Below are 22,236 nucleotides of genomic sequence, written 5' to 3' on the forward strand. Positions count from 1 at the left end.
TATGTGTTAGCATACTGTATTTGCCTTTCTCTGTCTGACTGACTTCACTCTGTATAACAGACTCTAGGTCTATCCACCTCATTACAAATAGCTCAATTTCGTTTCTTTTTATGGCTGAGTAATATTCCATTGTATATATGTGCCACATCTTCTTTATCCATTCACCCGATGATGGGCACTTAGGTTGTCTCCATCTCTGGGCTATCGTAAATAGAGCTGCAATGAACATTTTGGTATATGACTCTTTTTGAATTATGGTTTTCTCAGGGTATATGCCCAGTAGGGGGATTGCTGGGTCATATGGTAGTTCTAGTTGTAGTTTTTAAAGGAACCTCCATACTGTTCTCCATAGTGGCTGTATCAGTTTACATTCCCATTAACAGGGCAAGAGGGTTCCCTTTTCTCCACACCCTCTCCAGCATGTATCGTTTCTAGATTTTTTGATGATGGCCATTCTGACTGGTGTGAGATGATATCGCATTGTAGTTTTGATTTGCATTTCTCTAATGATTAATGATGTTGAGCATTCTTTCATGTGTTTGTTGGCCGTCTGTATATCTTCTTTGGAGAAATGTCTGTTTAGGTCTTCTGCCCATTTTTGGATTGGGTTGTTTGATTTTCTGTTATTGAGCTGCATGAGCTGCTTATAAATTTTGGAGATTAATCTTTGTCAGTTGCTTCATTTGCAAATATTTTGTCCCATTCTGAGGGTTGTCTTTTGGTCTTGTTTATGGTTTCCTTTGCTGTGCAAAAGCTTTTCAGTTTCATTAGGTCCCATTTGTTTATTTTTGTTTTTATTTCTATTTCTCTAGGAGGTGGGTCAAAAAGGATCTTGCTGTGATTTATGTCATAGAGTGTTCTGCCCATGTTTTCCTCTAAGAGTTTGATAGTTTCTGGCCTTATGTTTAGGTCTTTAATCCATTTTGAGCTTATTTTTGTGTGTGGTGCTAGGGAGTGTTCTAATCTCATCCTTTTATATGTACCTGTCCAGTATTCCCAACACCACTTATTGAAGAGGCTGTCATTTCTCCACTGTACATTCCTGTCTCCTTTATCAAAGATAAGGTGACCATATGTGCATGGGTTTATCTCTGGGCTTTCTATCCTGTTCCATTGATCTATCTTTCTGTTTTTGTGCCAGTACCATACTGTCTTGATTACTGTAGCTTTGTAGTATAGTCTGAAGTCAGGGAGCCTGATTCCTCCAGCTCCATTTTTGTTTCTCAAGATTGCTTTGGCTATTCGGGGTCTTTTGTGTTTCCATACAAATTGTGAAAATTTTTGTTCTAGTTCTGTGAAAAATGCCAGTGGTAGTTTGATAGGGATTGCATTGAATCTGTAGATTGCTTTGGGTAGTAGAGTCATTTTCACAATGTTGATTCTTCCGATCCAAGAATATGGTTTATCTCTCCATCTATTTGTATCATTAATTTCTTTCATCAGTGTCTTATAATTTTCTGCATACAGGTCTTTTGTCTCCTTATGTAGGTTATTCCTAGATATTTTATTCTTTTTGTTGCAATGGTAAATGGGAGTGTTTTCTTGATTTCACTTTCAGATTTTTCATCATTAGCGTATAGGAATGCCAGAGATTTCTGTGCATTAATTTTGTAGCCTGCACATTTACCAAATTCATTGATTAGCTCTAGTAGTTTTCTGGTAGCATCTTTAGGATTCTCTCTGTATAGTATCATGTCATCTGCAAACAGTGACAGCTTTACTTCTGCTTTTCCGATTTGGATTCCTTTTATTTCCTTTTCTTCTCTGATTGCTGTGGCTAAAACTTCCAAAACTATATTGAATAAGAGTGGTAAGAGTGGTGAGATTGGGCAACCTTGTCTTGTTCCTGATCTTAGTGGAAATGGTTTCAGTTTTTCACCATTGAGGATGATGTTGGCTGTGGGTTTTTCATATATGGTCTTTATTATGTTGAGGAAAGTTCCCTCTGTGCCTACTTTCTGGAGGGTTTTTATCATAAATGGGTGTTGAATTTTTTCGAAAGCTTTCTCTGCATCTATTGAGATGATCATATGGTTTTTCTCCTTCAATTTGTTAATATGCTTTATCACATTGATTGATTTGCGTATGTTGAAGAATCCTTGCATTCCTGGAATAAACCCCACTTGATCATAGTGTATGCTCCTTCTAATGTGCCTTTGGATTCTGTTTGCTAGTATTTTGTTGAGGATTTTTGCATGTATGTTCATCAGTGATATTGGCCTGTAGTTTTCTTTCTTTGTGACATCCTTGTCTGGTTTTGGTATCAAGGTGATGGTGGCCTCATAGAATGAATTTGGGAGTTTTCCTCCCTGTGCTATATTTGGGAAGAGTTTGAGAAGGATAGGTGTTAGCTCTTCTCTAAATGTTTGATAGAATTCGCCTGTGAAGCCATCTGGTCCTGGGCTTTTGTTTGCTGGAAGATTTTTAATCACAGTTTCAATTTCAGTGCTTGTGATTGGTCTGTTCCTATTTTCTATTTCTTCCTGATTCAGTCTTGGCAGGTTGTGCATTTCTAAGAATTTGTCCATTTTTTCCAGGTTGTCCATTTTATTGGCATAGAGTTGCTTGTAGTAATCTCTCATGATCTTTTGTATTTCTGCAGTGTCAGTTGTTACTGTTCCTTTTTCATTTCTAATTCTATTGATTTGAGTCCTCTCCCTTTTTTCTTGATGAGTCTGGCTAATGGTTTATCTATTTTGTTTATCTTCTCAAAGAACCAGCTTTTAGTTTTATTGATCTTTGCTATTGTTTCCTTCATTTCTTTTTCATTTATTTTTAATCTGATTTTTATGATTTCTTTCTTTCTGCTAACTTTGGGGTTTTTTTGTTCTTCTTTCTCTAATTGCTATAGGTGCAAGGTTAGGTTGTTTATTCGAGATGTTTCCTGTTTCTTAAGGTGGGCTTGTATTGCTATAAACTTCCCTCTTAGAACTGCTTTTGCTGCATCCCATAGGTTTTGGGTCGTCGTGTCTCCATTGTCATTTGTTTCTAGGTATTTTTTAATTTCCTCTTTGATTTCTTCAGTGATCACTTCGTTATTAAGTAATGTATTGTTTAGCCTCCATGTGTTTGTATTTTATACAGATCTTTTCCTGTCATTGATATGTATTCTTATGGCGTTGTGGTCGGAAAAGATACTTGATAGAATTTCAATTTTCTTAAATTTACCAAGGCTTGATTAGTGACCCTAGATACAATCTATCCTAGAGAATGTTCCATGAGCACTTGAGAAGAATGTGTATTCTGTTGTTTTTGGATGGAATGTCCTATAAATATCAATTAAGTCCATCTTGTTTAATGTATCATTTAAACCTCGTGTTTCCTTATTTATTTTCATTTTGGATGATCTGTCCATTGGTGAAAGTGGGGTGTTAAAGTCCCCTACTATGAATGTGTTACTGTCGATTTCCCCTTTTATGGTTGTTAGTATTTGCCTTATGTATTGAGGTGCTCCTATGTTGGGTGCATAAATATTTACAATTGTTATATCTTCTTCTTGGATTGATTCCTTGATCATTATGTAGTTTCCTTCTTTTTCTCTTGTAATAGTCTTTATTTTAAAGTCTATTTTGTCTGATATGAGAATTGCTACTCCAGCTTTCTTCTGATTTCCATTTGCATGAAGTATCTTTTTCCATCCCCTTACTTTCACTCTGTATGTGTCTCTAGGTGTGAAGTGGGTCTCTTGTAGACAGCATATATATGGGTCTTGTTTGTATCCATTCAGCCAATCTGTGTCTTTTGGTGGGAGCATTTAGTCCATTTACATTTAAGGTAATTATCGATATGTATGTTCCTATTCCCATTTTCTAAATTGTTTTGGGTTTGTTAATATAGGTCTTTTCCTTCTCTTGGGTTTCTTGCCTAGAGAAATTCCTTTAGCATTTGTTGTAATGCTGGTTTTGTGGTGCTGAACTCTCTCAGCTTTTGCTTGTCTGTAAAGGTTTTAATTTCTCCATTAAATCTGAATGAGATCCTTGCTGGGTAGAGTAATCTTGGTTGCAGGTTTTTCTCTTTCATCACTTTCAGTATGTCCTGCCAGTCCCTTCTGGCTTGCAGAGTTTCTGCTGAAAGATCAGCTGTTAACCTTATGGGGATTCCCTTGTGTGTTATTTGTTGTTTTTCCCTTGCTGCTTTTAATATGCTTTCTTTGTATTTAATTTTTGACAGTTTGATTAATATGTGTCTTGGCGTATTTCTCCTTGTATTTATTCTTTATGGGACTTTCTGTGCTTCCTGGACTTGATTAACTATTTCCTTCCCCATATTAGGGAAGTTTTCAACTATAATCTCTTCAAATATTTTCTCAGTCCCTTTCTTTTTCTCTTCTTCTGTTGCAACCCCTATAATTCGAATGTTGGTGCGTTTAATGTTGTCCCAGAGGTCTCTGAGACTGTCCTCAGTTCTTTTCATTCTTTTTTCTTTATTCTGCTCTGCAGTAGTTATTTCCACTATTTTATCTTCCAGGTCACTTATCCGTTCTTCTGTCTCAGTTATTCTGCTATTGATCCCATCTAGAGTATTTTTCATTTCATTTATTGTGTTGTTCATTGTTGTTTATTTCATCTTTAGTTCTTCTAGGTCCTTGTTAAATGTTTCTTGCATTTTGTCTAATGTATTTCCAAGATTTTGGATCATCTTTACTATCATTATTCTGAATTCTTTTTCAGGTAGACTGCCTATTTCCTCTTCGTTTGTTAGGTCTGGTAGGTTTTTATCTTGCTCCTTCATCTGCTGTGTGTTTTTTTGTCTTCTCATTTTGCTTATCTGTGTTTGGGGTCTCCTTTTTGCAGGCTGCAGGTTCGTAGTTCCCATTGTTGTTGATGTCTGTCCCCAGTGGCTAATGCTCGTGTTGAGATGGAGATCTCTGGGAGATTTTCGCCTCTTGATATTATGTGGAGCTGGGAGGTCTCTTGTTGACCAGTGTCCTGAAGTTGGGTCTCCCATCTCAGAGGCACAGCACTGACTCCTGGCTGCAGCACCAAGAGCCTTTCATCCACACAGCTCAGAATAAAAGCAGAAAAAGTAGAGAGAAGGAATTAGTAGAAGAAGGAAGGAAGGAAGATAGGAAGGAAGAATGAAAGAAGGAAAGAAAGAAAGAAAGGAGGGGGGAGCGAAGGAGGGACGGTGGGAGGAAGGAAGGACGGAGGGAAGGAAGGAAAAAGGAAAGAAGATAAAGTAAAATATAATAAAGTTATTAAATTAAAAAATATTAAGAAAAAAATTAAAAACAAAAATGGATAGAACCTTAGGACAAATGGTGGAAGCAAAGCTGTATAGACAAAATCTCACACAGAAGTGTACACATACACACTCATAAAAAGAGGAAAAGTTTTCTAAAAAATCATAAATCTTGCTCTCAAATTCCACCTCCTCAATTTTGGGATGATTCGTTGTCTGAGGGAGGGAAGGAAGGAAGGAAAGAAAGAAAGATAAAGTAATATAAAGTTATTAAAATTAATTATTAAGAAAAAAGTTTAAAAAAACGGATGGATAGAACCCTAGGACAAATGGTGGAAGCAAAGCTATACAGACAAAATCTCACACAGAAGCATACACATACACACTCACAAAAAGACGAAAAGGGGGAAAAAATCATAAATCTTGCTCTCAAAGTCCACCTCCTCAATTTGGGGTGATTCATTGTCTATTCAGGTGTTCCACAGATGCAGGGTACATCAAGTTGATTGTGGAGGTTTAATCCACTGCTTCTGAGGCTGCTGGGAGAGATTCCCCTTTCACTTCTTTGTTCTCACAGCTCCCAGGGGCTCAGCTTTAGATTTGGTCCCACCTCTGCGTGTAGGTCACTGGAGGGCGTCTGTTTTTCACCGAGACAGGACAGGGTTAAAGGAGCCGCTGATTCGGGGGCTCTGGCTCACTCAGGCCGGGGGGAGGGAGGGGCGCGGAGTGCGGGGCGAGCCTGCGGCGGCAGAGGCCGGCATGACGTTGCACCAGCCCGAGGCCCGCCTTGAGTTCTCCCGGGGAAGTTATCCCTGGATCCCGGGAACCTGGCTGTGGCGGGCTGCACAGGCTTCCCGGAAGAGGGGTGTGGATAGTGACCTGTGCTCACACACAGGCCCCTTGGTCGCGGCAGCAGCAGCCTTAGCGTCTCCCACCCATCTCTGGGGTCCGCCGCGGCTCGCGCCCGTCTCTGGAGTTCCTTTAAGCAGAGCTCTTAATCCCCTCTCCTCGCACACCAGGAAACAAAGAGGGAAGAAAAAGTCTTTTGCCTCTTCGGCACCTCCAGACCTTTTCCCTGCCTCCCTCCCGGCTAGCCGTGGTGCACTAACCCCTTCAGGCTGTGTTTACGCCGACAATCCCAGTTCTCTCCCTGCGCTCTGATCAAAGCCCAAGCCTCAGCTCTCAGCCCCGCCCACCCCGGCGGGTGAGCAGACAAGCCTCTCGGGCTGGTGAGTGCCGGTCGGCACCGATCCTCTGTGCGGCAGTCTCCCCGCTTTGCCCTCTGCACCCTGCTGCTGTGCTCTCCTCCGCAGCCCCGAAGCTCCGCTCTCCGCCACCCGCAGTCTCCGCCCGCGAAGGGGCTTCCCAGTGTGTGGAAACCTTTCCTCCTTTACAGCTCCCTCCCACTGGTGCCGGTCCCATCCCTATTCCCTTGTCTCTGTTCTTTTTTTTTTCCTTTTGCCCTACCCAGGTATGTGGGGAGTTTCTTGCCTTTTTTCCGGAGGTGTGAGGTCATCTGCCAGCATTCAGTAGGTGTTCTGTGGGAGTTGTTCTACGTGTAGATGCATTTCTGGTGTATCTGTGGGGAGGAAGGTGATCTCCGCGTCTTAACTCTTCCGCCATCTTCTCCTCCTAGATAATTTATTGATTCATAAATTATATTTGAGCCAGGCACCATTCTAAGCACTGGGTTTAAAAGAAGTAAACAAGGATAGTTACTGATGGTCTCTGCTCTTGAGGTCACTGGAGAAGTTAGACAACAAGCCAGTGAACTAGTTTCAGATAATGCATGGACCAAGAATGGTGGGAATTGCACCTGTGCCTCTGAAGCTTTAAAGGTAAAGTCATAGCTGTAGGAAAGCAATGGCTAGGAGTTCTTTGTTATTCTCATGAGCTTTCAGAAGTCTAAGGCATTGTGGTAGCGGAAAAGTGCACAATGACAAAAATTGTATGAAAATCTTGGTTCTCCTCCTTCACTTTCCCAAATCACTTAAACCTTCAGCTGCTGTAACTTGAAATAATATCAGTAAGTTTTTGCCTCCCTTATTTAATGTTCCAAGATAGTTCTGCTAAAATTTTATTTAAAAATTAATAGAATCTGTTTTACAATCTTTAAGATGCTTCCAGAAAGTTCATATGATCAAGAAAACTTACATACCTATCCAAGACAAGCTTTTCTCTATCTTGCTTTACTACCTCACTAATTGTAAATAATACAGTAGTTCCTTATCTATTAGAAGCCTTTAAGGAATAAATTATTTCTTTCATTCAACACATATATGAGTGCTTACTTTGTTCCAGGCCCTGTATTTCAGGTTACAGAATTTCATTTGACATCCTAAACCTTACCAACTTTGTATCTTTTAAAACAAAATGCATGCTTCTCTGCCTTTTTCCAGTGTATACAGACATTTTTAGTGAAATGAATAGTTATCCTGAGCTGAAGTATTGATAAATGTTAGTCTTGGGTGCTGTTTTTGAATTGGATGGGTCTCCTGCCATGTCATCTGTGTAGCAGATACATTGTTTGCAGTATTCAGATTTTCAGACCTGGTACTACCAAATGTTTCTACATTAAATGGCTCCATTCTACTTTTTGAATGTTTGCTAGCTTCCTTGATCCTAATTTGCCATTTCTAATCTGTCCTGAAGCAGAAACCCAATGATCAAACATTCTAGGAATCAAAGCCTCTGCTTTCATTATTGTACTTAGATTTTGGTGCCTGTTTTTTGACACAGCTGTTATCACTATTTTTACTCACTCTTCCCCACCCCAATCCATTTCTTGGTAATTGAGAGGATTCTTATGGTTTTTAGGTGGGCAGAGTTCTTGATGAAACATAACACAAATATAGGTATTTGTTATTTAAAGGTACTAAATAAATGTGTAAAAAATGATCACATAAGCCTTCCATTTCTATAAGCAGTAAACAGTACCTTATGATTTCATTACACAATCTGAAAATTTTTACCTGAGAGCTTGACACTTTGTTTACAAAGTTACTTTCCTAGGGCTAATTCGTAATACTCAAATGTAATCAGAACTATGCCATAATTTTGCAATAGACAGTGCATTTAATCTTCATAAAGTCAAATTTCATCTTCCCCTTGAAGAAAGCATTTCAAACAGAAATACACAGCCTGCTCTTTTTCCCGAAGAGTTCCTGCATGTACCTACATGCACTACGTAAAAATACAAACTATTGATTCGAAGAATCCACTTCAGCAACTAGAAATAATCAAAAATACATTCTGAAAAAGATTCAGAAAATTATTTTACCCATGAAAGACATTTACTATTTTAGAGAAAGCAGCTCGTTTCAACTCATGAGAAAACTTGCAAACAAGAAATTAGTTTTTCATTATGTATGGTGCTTTTCATTTTTTAAGACTTAAAAGTAGGTACCATGGTTGATTTTAGAAAATTCACAGATCTTCAGAGTTCTTATTATCCTCAGGGGAAGTTACTAAAAGACAAAAGTTTTTCTTAGAAATCTTTAGCAAAAACTATATGAATCACTCTGCCTTTTCATAAATCAGCCAGACTCTCATTGGAGTATTTCATTATTCTATGACTGATACTGTGATTTATAATAAGCAGTACATATTTGGTCTTTATCCCTGTTTCTGGTGCAGAGCTCCCCAAACCCTCAGAATTTTCTAAGTGATGAGAACAATGTTGCTTTTGTTATGTTAATGAGGTGACTTTTGGACCACTCATAAGGATGGGGGCTGGTTGCCAGGGGAACCAACCTTGACTGGGTTGGAACTTTCAGTCCCACCCCCGACCTCTATGCAGGGAGAGGGACTGGAGGTTGAATCAATCACCAGTGGTCAATGATTTAATCAATCATACCTGTGACATGAGGCCTCCATAAAAACCCAGATAGGCAGGGTTCAGAGAGCTTCAGCGTTGGTGAACACGTGGAGATGTGGGGAGAGGACATGGAAGCTCCACACCCTTTCCCCATGCTTTGCCCAGTGTTTATCTTCCATCTGGCTGTTCCTGAGTTACATCCTTTTATAATAAACCAGTGACCTAATAAGTAAAATGTTCGAGTTCTGTGAGCCGCTTCAGCAAATTAATCAAACCCAAGGAGAGTCATGGGAACCTCTGATTTATATAGCCAGTCAGAAGTATAGTTAACAACTTGGGCTTGCAATTGGCTTCTTAAGTGGAGGGCGGGTCTTGTGGGACTGAGCCCTTTACCTGTGGAATCTGATGCTATCTCCAGGTAGATAGTGTCAGAATTGAGTTGAACTGTGCATTGCTTGGTGGTATGGGGGAACCTCCCTCCATACACACACCCCTACATACTGGAATTGGGTGCTCAGGACCTTTAATAACCAACTCAATTATAATCGTATCTTCCACAAAATAGTGTAGCCCAATGTTCAGGAATGCAAGCTCCAGGATGCCTGGAGACATCTCACTTCAGCACTTACCAGCTGTGTAACCTTGAGCAAAAGTTTTAATGTGTCGAGTTTCCTATCTGTGAGGATGGTAATAGTGCCTATCTCAGGATAAAATGAAATACAGTAAAGCACTTAACAAACTGCCTAACACATAGTAAATAATAAAATTAAGAGAAACTTCATGTTTGCAGTGATAACAATCCAGTAATTTTTTTTGAATCTCAGGAGGTAACAGAAGATTCTTTGCTTATATTTAATCCAAGGTATTTTGAAATAAGTAAACACGTCACATTTAAAATACATTTCTACATTAATCAAATGATGTTTAGAGAAGAATTAATCTCTATGTTCTTACCTACCTACTTAGGTTAATGTAAACATTGAAAATATTTTCAATCACTACCCAGGCACAGGAGGAAGAACCTAATCCAGGAGCAGATGATTAACAGAATTACCTTCCCATAGGTTTTAAGAAGGAAAGGTTTGGCTCTGGGGCGTTTACCAAGAGGGGGCTTTATATTCATGAAAAAAAGGAATGCTCTTTGGGCAGTGTTTCAGAAATCACCTGGGATGCTGTTAAGAATAAAGATTTCTGTTCTCTACTTATGAGTTACTGAATCAGAATGTGATTGAGAGGATGAGCAAAGCTTAGGAATCTCTATTAACAAGCACAAAAGAATCACATTCAGAAGCATAAGTACTGCCTCTAGGGAAGATCTCAGCTTGAGTTTAGACCTAGATATTGCTGACTACCTCTAAACACACAAAAATAATATATTTAAGAGAGAAATCGTATCTTCAGGAGCAAGTACTAAATAGTGAAATTATGCTATTTAAAAATCCTCTCAAGTATGCCCCAGGAAGCCATTTATACTGGGTAGTCTTGATATTCAGATAATTCAGGGGAAAGAAATAAAAGTAGCAAAACTTTGAAAACCTTCAGTAAAGTTCATTCTTGGTCTTCTATTCCTAAATTTGTTTTCAAGTCCATTAGATTTAATCACTAAACAAGACCAAAAGAGAACTTTATTTTACATGACTTTATTTTACATTTAGAACCATTTTATGCTTTACTTTAAAAAAAAAAACCTCTGCTTTTAATATTTCTAAAAGCATTTTAACCAAAATTTTGATTTAGGAAGACTTTAAGACATTGTGCATTATTTTAAATACTTTCATTCTTTCAATAACTATTAAAAATAAGTTCACAATTAGGGTTTCAAATGTCCTAATCATATCTAGTTTGTTTTCATTTAATATTGTATCAATTCCGTCATGTGCATACAGTTTTTCTCTCTTTCAGACACATCGATGAAAATCAGCTCTTACTCTAATTACTATTTCATTTATTCAGAAATAGCATTTAGACATAAAAACCAATGTCTCATTTTGTAAAGTAACCTTTGGTTAATTTACACATCTCATACATCTTACGTTGTGTATGTTTTAAGTAATATAATGAATTTTACTACTGTCACTTTAGTTTTTAATATTTATTGTGTCAGCAGGGCTGAAAATATCACATGGTTCAGTCTTCTGAAGGAAGTTATATATATATATAACATATATATATATATATATATATATATATATATATATATATATATAAAATAAAGCATAGTGCCTTTGAACGTGAAAAACATCCCAAAGGCCAGGAGTCCTATAAAGGAGATGAAAAGTAGGAAAGACTCCAGAGAATTTCTCTCCTCATTTTCAATATGTAAAGTGACTGGTTTAAGTCACTTTACTGAAGACATGGTGAAGAAAACAGTGTTCCTTATTATGCCATTGAATAAAGCTACTAAAACCACAAGAATTCAGAGATAATGGTCCTAAGCTACATAATTAATACCTCTCACTTAGTTATCAAATATAAGTGAAGTAACTTCCTATGCCAAGTAAGGCTCACTTTACTTCCCCCCATTTGTAAAAAGAAAAAGTGGCCTGGCCAGTGCCATTCAGGATTCTCTGCTAACTGTAAAATGTGGACTGATTTTCTTCTGTTTCTTATAGTCCATGTGTACATTCAGTTCTTTAAATCAAAATTTTTATGCACATAACCGTGTCAGTATATTGTCCTTAGTTTAAAAATGTACAACTACATAAATAAAAACTGTTTCTTCAGTATTACTTGACATTTCTTCTGTAATTTCTTTATTTAAAAAAGTAAATGTAACAAGATACTTAAAAAAGGCTAGATACAAAAGTAGTTAAGCTGCTCACGAACATTTAAAATTTTCCAAAATTTATCTTCAATAATCATGATCTTATAAAACATTTTACAGTTATCAGAAAGTGCCCAGGCTGAGTTTACATAACTGAAATGCCTTAGTACAAATGTCTAGTTAGAACTGAAGTGCAGTACACCTGACTTGACTGCTCATTGAAATAGGGATACAAAGGAAAAAAGTTGATTGTGATAAAGTATTGTGCATTGGCCCCCATCATATGTACAAAAAAGTGCCCTCACTCAAATGAACAAATTACATGCAAAATATTAGTGATATCATTTAATATCCTAGAGCTCAATGCAGTCAAACCGCAATAAAAGTGGTTTTTATAGGTAAAAGTGATTTCATCTCTAAGATCTGAATGTTCAGAACTTTTTTTTTTACAAGTTCCATATACATGATACACAATTGCAGCCAACCACAAATTAAACACCATAAAAAAAGTTAAAATGAAAACACAGAACATACTTAATTTTTTATTTTGAAATTCCCTATTCCCTCTATACAAGAACCTTTGCTGAAACACTTTCCACAAAGGCAGCAGTGAATTTTCAGAACATTTTACATTTTTTCCCCTCAGCAAAAAGATAAATCACAGTGTAAATTATGTTGTTCTGCTGTCATCTTTGGCTGGGGTTAGACCCAGAAGTTGCTGACTAGCAAACCATTACAGTGAAATGTTGCTAGTGCTCCTCAGGCCTTTAAGCTACAAACTCAGCAAGGAATGTTTGCATTTAATCTCTTTAAGGTACCACCACAGGGTGTGACAGCATTAACTTTCATAAACTTTTATAGACAAATGGAAAAAAATCTACAAAATAAGCTAGTAATATTACACAGCAGTACACACTTTTTATACTCTACACAAAACCAAAATTCTTGGTCTTAATGGCGAGTAGCAATTTCTGTTTGAGAATCTGTTTAGAGGAATAGAGTGGGACGTAAAGTCGAGAAATGCAAGTATTTGCAGTAGGAAGATGTTGGTCATCTGGTGGTCTTATTGTGATGGAGGGCATAGGCTGAAATCCTTCTTCACTGGCTGGTAATGATGGACTTGATGTCCAAAAGTAAACCTAAACAGGAGTATAATAATTACAAGTTTGGCTTTTAAAAGATTAACATTCAACCCTTAACTCTGGCAATATATACATAGAGCCCCATTCTTGTGTTAAAACCTACTTTTATTATTTTGAACTGGGTTTTACATTTATTTCTTGTATTAAAAAGGAAAGGTTCAGGGTCAGAAGAGAAAAAAATGTCAGGTATGTAGAAAAGTGACTATGTTTCATTGCCTCAGTTTCTCATCTGTAACATGAGGCTATTGGACTAAATGCTCTCTAAGGGCCTTTCCAGTTGCTAAGTTCCACAGAGTATCCCTTAGTGAGAATAAGGTACAAGGTCTCCAAAAAAGGTTCAAGATTCACAGAGGTTATCTAAGTTATTTTGTATTTTATCTACTAACAAAACAACCCAGGGGCTTCCCTGGTGGCACAGTGGTTGAGAGTCCGCCTGCCGATGCAGGGGACATGGGTTCGTGCCCTGGTCTAGGAAGATCCCACATGCCGCGGAGCGGCTGGGCCCATGAGCCACGGCCGCTGAGCCTGCGCTCCGCCACGGGAGAGGCCACAGCAGTGAGAGGCCCACATACCGCAAAAAAAAAAAACAAAAAAAAAAAACCCCAGTATTTTCAGTGGTCCATTGTGATACATAATTTTATGATAGTAATTAAGTGTTCGACAGCATCTACTGTACATCAAAATCCATGCAATAAGCCATGTTAACATATCTGGGGTTTTTTTTAGATTTCTTTTTTTTGGTGGTGGTGGGGGATGTGGACCATTTTTAAAGTCTTTATTGAATTTGTTACATTATTGCTTCTGCTTTATGTTTTGGTTTTTTGGCCCCGAGGTATGTGGGATCTTAGCTCCCCGACCAGGGATCGAATCCGCACCCCGCACACTGGAAGGCAAAATCTTAACCACTGGACTGCCAGGGAAGTCCCAACATTGAGTTTTAAAATGCATCTAATTTGTGTAATATACCATAAATTACTTTTTCTTTAAATATGATAACCAAAGATATACTTTCCTGAAATATTTTCATTAATACGTACCATTCCTCACTGACAGAGAGTGCCTATCTCTTAAGGTAAAGCTTTTAAAATCTTGCATTTATAGTGTACAACTAAACAGGCAAAATATATTCATTATCCCAGAATGACTAGGAAACCTAAACTATTTCCTGAAGCATAGTTTTGTGAGAAATCTCATCTAGAATTCTATAGAAGGAGGCAGGAAAAACAACCTCTGTGTCAGGGTCTCCAAAATCTTCAAAGAACTATAAAAGAGCTGGAAGGTACTGTAGAGGTAAAGCTGGCCCAATCTACTCATCTTAAAAAACAAACTTAAAGTGTTTCTCCAAGGATAAATATGATTAACCAGACAGATGACTACATCGCTGGACCTCCAAGAAGTTAGTTAGAGGAAGAGAAATAAATACCAGAGGACTTCTCAGAACTTTTACTAGTGACCTGTGACTCTCCAAGAGGGAAATAAACTATGTAGTCTTACCCCACAATCCTGGGACTAATAATTCAAGGGAAAACAGTTTAGGAAACGCTGTTATATTCTGTCCTTGAGACACATAAGGAAAAACCCAACAATATGTGAAGGATAACCTCCCAAAAGGGGAAGGGGAAGAGGAGGAGGTAAAAGACACCTTGGTATAACAGGAGTTTAAAGAGTAAAGCTCACAAATTAAAGCTACTGCTAAGACATTTTGAGGCCCCTACAGAGGGAAATTCTCTCTCATAAAAGACTGAATAGTTAACAGCTTTCTCTTCCAGTAGAAGGCAGAAATGCAGTGAGACTTAACTTGACCGACTGCACTGAGGATGTATTGGTTTTGCTCTGAATCCAAAGATTGACTCAAGAACCCTAATACGTTATCAGGTACTCCTAAAGCCAACAGGGACAGATACGGTATTAGCATTAGTAGGGACTTTGGGGTTGGTCCACAAGATCAGGAAAGTCAAAGTACATGGAATTATATGGAATCAACCTAGGGAGCAACCTAGGAAACTACCATATGGCTAAGCCAAGAACAAAACCCAGCTGACAGCTAGGACTGCTGGACAACCTGTCTTGCTATAGTGGAGAAATACTGGAAGGCTCTTGGGGCCATGTCAAGATGAAGGAATGCTAAATGCACGACCCCTTCCCCACAAAAAAAAATAAGTTACTGCCTGAATTACAGGTAAATTGGAAACAGCAAGTTTTGTGCTTTCATGCACAAGTAACTTATTTCTCCCTCTCAAATGAAACTGGGGGATATATCTAGAAATTGGATCATTTTTAAACATTCCATAAGAGGTCTGGTTTAGAATATTGAGAACTAAGGCTGCATCAACAGGGGAAATGTCACAGGGAACTATGAGGAATATGAATAGAAAGGATCTCGTGAGATTTTCTGGGTAAGGAATGTCCCTCAAATTTCTACAGGAAAGTCTAGACTGCCTTTCAAGGTTAATGGACAGGTTGACTTGGATATACTCAAGGTTGGACATAGGTTCCACAGACTTGACAGACTTTTCAATATAATCAAAGTTTATATCATCTAATTTATGATTCTAAGTTAATAATAAGAAGTAAGATTAAAATCAGAGATGTAGTACTCATAATTAAGCTATTCTATTCATAGTATACAGAGCAATTAAGATACTATTCAAAAATTTTGCAAAGATTTGCTAGGCAAAAAGATTAAGGATGTACAAAAAAGGCAAAAAGATTAAGGATGTACAATATAAGCACTACAGGGGAAAAAACATGTCTCAACAATAAGCTGGTATTATCTTCTGGGACTAAGGATGGCATTTTAATAGCTAAGATGTATTTCACTCTGCTTACAGTTTTACTCATACTTCTGTTCTAGAGTAGAGAAACAAAACTGCCTTTTATTTCTGACCTTCAATAATTTTCTTAGCCAAATTAAAATGACCAACCATTACAAATTGAAAACAAAATGCCGTCATACATAGTATTTAAGGTTTTTACATTTTCTTCTACAAATCTTGTGAAACTTAACTTACAAGATCTTGTCGTTCTGTCATGCTCATCTTCTCTACAATTGACCAGAACCAACGCTTGAACTGCAAGAGCTTCTCAGCATTTTCTCCTACAAATGAATATAAATTCAATAAATATACTATATCAGTTGTAAAGCCTTGGATAGAGATCTTTTTAAAATGCAGACTCTCATTCACTAGGTATGGGGCAAGAAAGGGGAAAGGAACCAGAGATTCTGCATTTCTAAAAAGCTTCCAGATGATGCTGATGCTGATGATCTGAGGATCATACTTGGGAGTGTCTTTAGGTATTTTTTTCCCGCTTCTAGGTTTCTGGTTTGTAAATAAGCCAAGTTCTTATCTCACAAGTATTGAAAATTATATTAATAAGTGGCACAAAAACTACTACGCAATGATCTATCTATACGTTGCCAAGCATGAGGGAAAAACAAGAAAATTTATCCAAATTTAACTTACTATAATTTGGCTGAAGCTGTTTGCAAAGTATGAAAAGTAAAGGGGAAAAAACTGGTATCTTCATGTATGCAATAATCTTGTACTAGAGTTATAATGGTCCTCTCAGGAATTTCTTGGAGCTTCCAGTGTTTTATTGTGTAGTCACAGCTAAAAAGTCTATTCCTAGAATACGGGACTTGAAAAGGAAGGGTTGCAACAAATCAAGCACTAAAGATGAATGTTACTCTAGGATTATCACTACCTCTTGTTATTCTTTCTAGATTCTCCATGTGTTTGTGTGCTCTGATGTCTTTCTAAGTGTGCTTTGGATCCGGTTCTACAAAGCAAACATCATGTAGTCAAATTCTTTAATTAGAGTTTAAGGAACATGAATAGGGAAAGGCCAACAGAACTGTCACATGGATTATTTTTTCTTAATTATTAATAGTATATAAAAGTCCTTTTCACACAGTTGCTCACCAGGAATTTTTACTTGTATCATACTAAACCATGCATTTGTTAAAACCTAGAAAAATTAAACAATAAAAGAATTAAGAATGACCTAATACTATCATAGTTCAAACATATCTTAAAATATATATATAAAAACACCTGAGTAATACAGCATTTCCTAAGCTCCTGTAAATATGTAAGAACCAGAAACTCAGAAAACTGACCAAATTATCTATGTAGTTTATTCCTTAAATAAACATTAAAAAAATTTCATACCTGATTCATCATTGAAAGAGGTGAAACTGATCAGCATTTGCACATTAACTTCACCACAGCCATTTACCAAAAGCCTAAAATCTTCTGCTGTCAAGTCTTCTAATGAATTTTTTGGAAGCACATCCAGCAGACCTTTCCTCATTGCCTAGAGGATTTCAAAAATAACCTGTTTATTACTATCAGTACTTTATTTTCTACATAGCATTTATTATTGTTAAAGTCCAACATCTAATTTTAGCAGCCTAAGAATATTAAATAATTCTAAATAATACTAAAAAATTAAGTTCTATGTTCTGAGTTTCTTATTAACAGATTCAAAAGAGTGGCAGAGGGAAAAAAGGGCTACAGGTTCAAAAGTGATACATATCAGGAGTTAACAAAAATAATTTTTTAAATTATGTTAATAGCAAACAGGCTAGTCATTAAGAATAGCTTCAATCTGTCAAATGTGCTATCCTGTCAACATCCTAGGAAGAGTATGATAATGACAAAAACAAACATCCCTGACACAAACCCAAAATCTAGAAGCTTACTGAGAAGTTACCATGTGCCAAGAACTGTTCTAAGCACCTTACATATTCATTTAATCCTATCCTCATTTTGCAGAGGAGGGAACCAAGGCACAAAATAGTTAAGTAGTTTGCTAATGTCATACAGCTAGAGGGGGCTGCAGCCATGATTTGAACCCTGACAGTATGATTCCAGAGCCCACACAATTATTCCCAGCACAGGGATCAGAAACACTTCATAAACATTCTTCAATAGGAGAAAGAGCAGGCCTGATGTTGCTCTTTAGAAGAGCCTGATTGGAGGAATGGTCCTTGGTTTTTAGAATTTTCCTTACATTACTAACTGATGTGGCTATTTTGAATGCCTGGGACAATAAACCCTGCTGTACCAGCTTGCCTAGATTATTTGTGCAAAGAAGGTGATTTATGATGAACATGTGTTTTTCCTCTGAGGGTCTGAACTGCTTACAGGACTGGCCTTCAATAAAAACCCTGGGCACTGTGACTCTTCAGCAGGCTTCCCTAAACACAAACACTGCACATGCATTGCTGTAATTCACTGCTGGAGGAAGACGTATGTTCTTTGTGACAACTCATGCCCCCAGAGAGAGAACTTTGGAGCCTGTATCTGGATTCCTCCAGACTCTGTCTGATGTACTTTTTTCCCCTTGTGAGAGTCCTTTTGCTATAATAAACCATACCGATGAGTACAACTGCCTCCAAGTCCTAGGAGTCCTTCTAGTGAGTCACCAGAGGTATGGGTGGTTGCAGGACCCCCAAAACAGTAGTCACTTCAGTCCCACAAAGCATCCTTATCAAATCTACTTTCGGATGATTACATGGTTTTTCCAAGTAGTTTTACCCAAAAGAAAGGTCTGGATTCATGTGTAATTTACATTTTTTGTAAATTCATTTTGGTTTAAAATTTTTGACCTTTTATAAGCAAGCTGAATACACTGTAAGCTAGTTTAAAACACAGAAGACACACATAGCCTCATCAGATCAAGTAACATTTTCCAGAAAACACTTACATGTAATGGCTGTTCCGCAACTACCAACATTCTGTGTTCAGCATACTTCCGCACATACTCATACACGTTCTGAGGAGTGACTGGTATATTTACACCATTAGGAATAAGTTCCACCTGTGAAAAATTTAGCAGTGCTGTTTAAAAGCAATTTTGTCAAAGCAGTAATAAGTTCACAGTTCATAAAACAATTTCCTAAAAATTTTAAATCTAAAGACAATTCTGTATCTGACAAGTATCTAAGGGATGCAAACATTCTAGGCCTAAGTAACTATAAACTCTTAGACCTCTCAGTCTGTCTCACTAACTCTCCATCCATTCATCTCTTTCTCTCCATCTCCTACTGTATCTTTTCTCTGTGTGTGTGTGTGTGTGTCTCTTTCTTGGTCCCTATTTATCTAAATTGTTTTTCTATATGTCAAGCACAACAGACTAACCAAATTCTCCTGCCAGAATCAGAAAACCACACATGTGCTTTACCTGTCCTCCACCCTCTTCTTTACACAGGTCAATTGCAAATGCCAAATCCATCGCTGAGAAAACAGCATCAGCATCTGAACTCTGAGAAGCAAGTATTAGTTGCCGCAAACTCTCATACATCACAGGGTCAAAAAAAGCAAAATCATGCCAATTGACCTAAGAAAGTAATCATATGAAAATCGATTATGCAAGAAACATCTTAACTGAATTCATTAGTAAGCTGAAATCTATGATAAAGAATTTTATCTAATTTGAAGATTATTCTTTATCAGCTTATCTTCCACTAAATATAACTGATCTAAAGAGGTAAAATTTTAATAAGTCTTTGGCTCTGATAAATACATTTAATTTTCAAAGCATGAAAAATATGCATTTTAAAAAAATTTAAAACCAGGAGTATACTGGTTTTTTTTTTAAGAAGTAATTTATTTGTAGAAACCAGCACTAATTATTGCAAAGTGATTATGCCGAGCAACTGGTCCTAAGCTAAATACACATCCTGTTTAGCCTTGACAATAATCATAAAATACAGATTATTAATTCCAGATGATAAATCTGATGTCAGAGGAATCCAGTAACTTGCTGAAGGTCACATCATTGGGTTAAACTTGAGTCTATTTGATTCCTTAATCTTTTCCATAAACCCTGTTAAAGGCTCAACATTTCTATGTTGCTGAGCTTTAAGTCCAGTTCTTTCTCTGCACAAGAACATTTTAGCTGAAACACTTTAAGAAGTCAATAGAGTCAGAGTTTAAAAAGAAAAAAAAAGAAGAGGAAAAAATATGTATCATAGTATGATATGCTGTAATAATAGAAAATAATATTCACCAATGGGTTTGAGTAAAGAAAGTTAAGACCCCAGCTTTAACAATGCTAATCATATCCAATGTGTGTTGTGCATCACTAGAAGAGACTGTAAAGTATTTTGTTGTTTTGTGATTATAATTAGTATTATGCATTAATTTAAAGGATGTCGTTTCTCTCCCCCAACCCCCTGTCGTAAAGGAATGTACCAGCTGTCAAACTATCAAAACACATAAAGAAAATAACCTAATTCTGTCACCCAGAGATAATTATCAAGCATACTATGCTATATTTTCTTACATCCTTTTGTCCCTCTAGCCACCTACATCTTGTGTATATTTTTGAAACTGGGAATGCTCTTTTCAATACAATACTACTTCTATTGCCACTACTTGCTAGAACTTACTGAGCACTATGTGCCAGGCGCTATACTGTTTTCTTTACCATTTTATAAATGGGGAAATATGCCATAAATGTCAAGGGATTTGTCTGCAACAGGATCCAGGTCTGTCAAACCCTCCAAACCCACCTGTGTGTCACCCATTCTTCTATGCTCTCTCCTCCATGTATTCAGATTTTCCCCATGCCATTAAATGTTTGAAAATGATTTATAATGGCTATAATGCTTTAAAATTTAACACTAATTTAATGCTATATATATAATTATTTTATGAAACAAATTTTTTGCAATGTAAAAGCAGTTAGGTTCATTAAAATCACTTACTTTCCTACCAAGCAACACTTTAATCACATGTCTATTCAATGTGATAGGACATAGTTCATTCTGTAACAGACACAGTCCAAGAATCCTAAAAATAAAAAACAAGCAAATAGTATTTAAATTCAAAAATAACTCCAGAACACATAACGCCCCACACATATATAATATACATAAAATATGTTGAGAAATTTTTATAGTAGAACATATACACATTTTACAAACTAATATATTTTAGAAAGTCTCATAAACTGAAATTAAAAAAAAAATTCAAATACAAGATTATTTTACCTGCCAATGTTTCTGAAACAATTCAACCTTGCTTCTGTGTTTTTGCCAGGCCTTGGAGTATAAAATCCTCTTTTTCCAGGTTGGTAAAACAAAGGGGCATTGTCATCACCATCATCTGTGTCATCTAAATCCATATCTACTACACTTCGACTAGAACCATGACGCTTTCTGTTTTCCTAATAATAGAGTATCAGAGATTAAGACCCAAGATTGATTTTATTTGTTTATATTTTAGTATATGTGTCTACAAGAAAAGGATTATTTTTTATTAAAAAATGCCATTATAACTCACTCTCTTTAAAATTAACAATAATAATAATCCAGATACCCCCTCCAAAAAAAATAACAGTAATATTTTTGACATTACCCAAGATTGATTTTTAACAGCAAAACATACGAACTGGTTCGCTAAAGTACTTAAATGTAAAGTTTGATAGGTAAAGCCACATTCATATTTAAATGTAAATAAACTTTAACTCATTCTTTCAGAATTGTGATATACAAAGCTTGTGCCTGTTAACTTCTCTATCCATTTAAGTAATACTATTTAATGAAAATCTGGTAGCTTCTTTCACCTTGATTCCTTAAATATATTTTCCTTGGATATAGAATTCTGGATCGACAATTCTAAAAGCACTTTAAGGATGATGCTCTCTGTTGTCTTCTGGCCTTCACAGTTTCTGATAAGAAATCCACTGCCTTTCAAATCACTGTTTATCTATATGTAAGGCACTATTCTTTGCTTCCTTATTAGTTTTACAGCAGCTTGATGATGTATCTAGACACAGTTTTCTTTCAGTTTATCCTTTTTAGGGTTCACTGACCTCCTTGAATCTATAAATCTATGTCTTGCATCAAATTTGGGAAGTTTTCAGCTATTATTTCTTCAAATATTTTCCTGTAACAATCTCGTTCTCCTGGGTACTCCAGTGACATGCATGTTTGATATGGTCCAACAGGTCTCCGAAAACTGTTGTTTGTTTGACATCTTTTCTCCTTCTATTCTTCAGAAGGGATAATTTCTATCTATCTTCAAACTGACTGATGAATTTTCCTCTGTCATCTTTGTTCTGCTATTGACCTATTCAGTGAATTTTTTCTTTCATACATTGTACTTTCTAAAATTTTTCCTTGGTTCTCTAGTTTCTATTTCTGAACCTCTACCTTTCCATTCATTTGTGTTTATTTACCTTTATCTCACAGAACATGAAATAATGTCTTTGATAATTCAAACAAGTGGGTCATCTCAAGGCTAGTATCTATTGGTTCTCTTGCCAGGAGAATTAGTGAGCCTCTGTTGGTTCTTTGTATGTTGAATAATTCTGGAGTG

General features: G+C 36.8%; 1 protein-coding gene across 2 annotated transcripts in view; it reads right to left on the reverse strand.

The window, feature by feature from the left end:
• Nucleotides 1-12,291: 12,291 nt before the first annotated feature.
• The window catches only part of UBR5 (ubiquitin protein ligase E3 component n-recognin 5), a 141,423-nt gene continuing 131,478 nt past the window's right edge, over nucleotides 12,292-22,236 (reverse strand). For both annotated transcript variants that reach the window (XM_065895605.1, XM_065895604.1), the window contains exons 53-59: nucleotides 20,907-21,082; nucleotides 20,622-20,706; nucleotides 19,094-19,249; nucleotides 18,617-18,730; nucleotides 17,077-17,221; nucleotides 15,916-16,001; nucleotides 12,292-12,901 (exon numbers count right to left, since the gene is read on the reverse strand). In XM_065895605.1, the coding sequence (XP_065751677.1) occupies nucleotides 12,689-12,901; nucleotides 15,916-16,001; nucleotides 17,077-17,221; nucleotides 18,617-18,730; nucleotides 19,094-19,249; nucleotides 20,622-20,706; nucleotides 20,907-21,082 (975 nt within the window). In that variant the 3' untranslated portion in view covers nucleotides 12,292-12,688. The remainder of the gene's footprint in view (nucleotides 12,902-15,915; nucleotides 16,002-17,076; nucleotides 17,222-18,616; nucleotides 18,731-19,093; nucleotides 19,250-20,621; nucleotides 20,707-20,906; nucleotides 21,083-22,236) is intronic.

Source organism: Phocoena phocoena, chromosome 17 (assembly GCF_963924675.1).
Source record: "Phocoena phocoena chromosome 17, mPhoPho1.1, whole genome shotgun sequence".
NCBI lineage: Eukaryota > Metazoa > Chordata > Mammalia > Artiodactyla > Phocoenidae > Phocoena > Phocoena phocoena.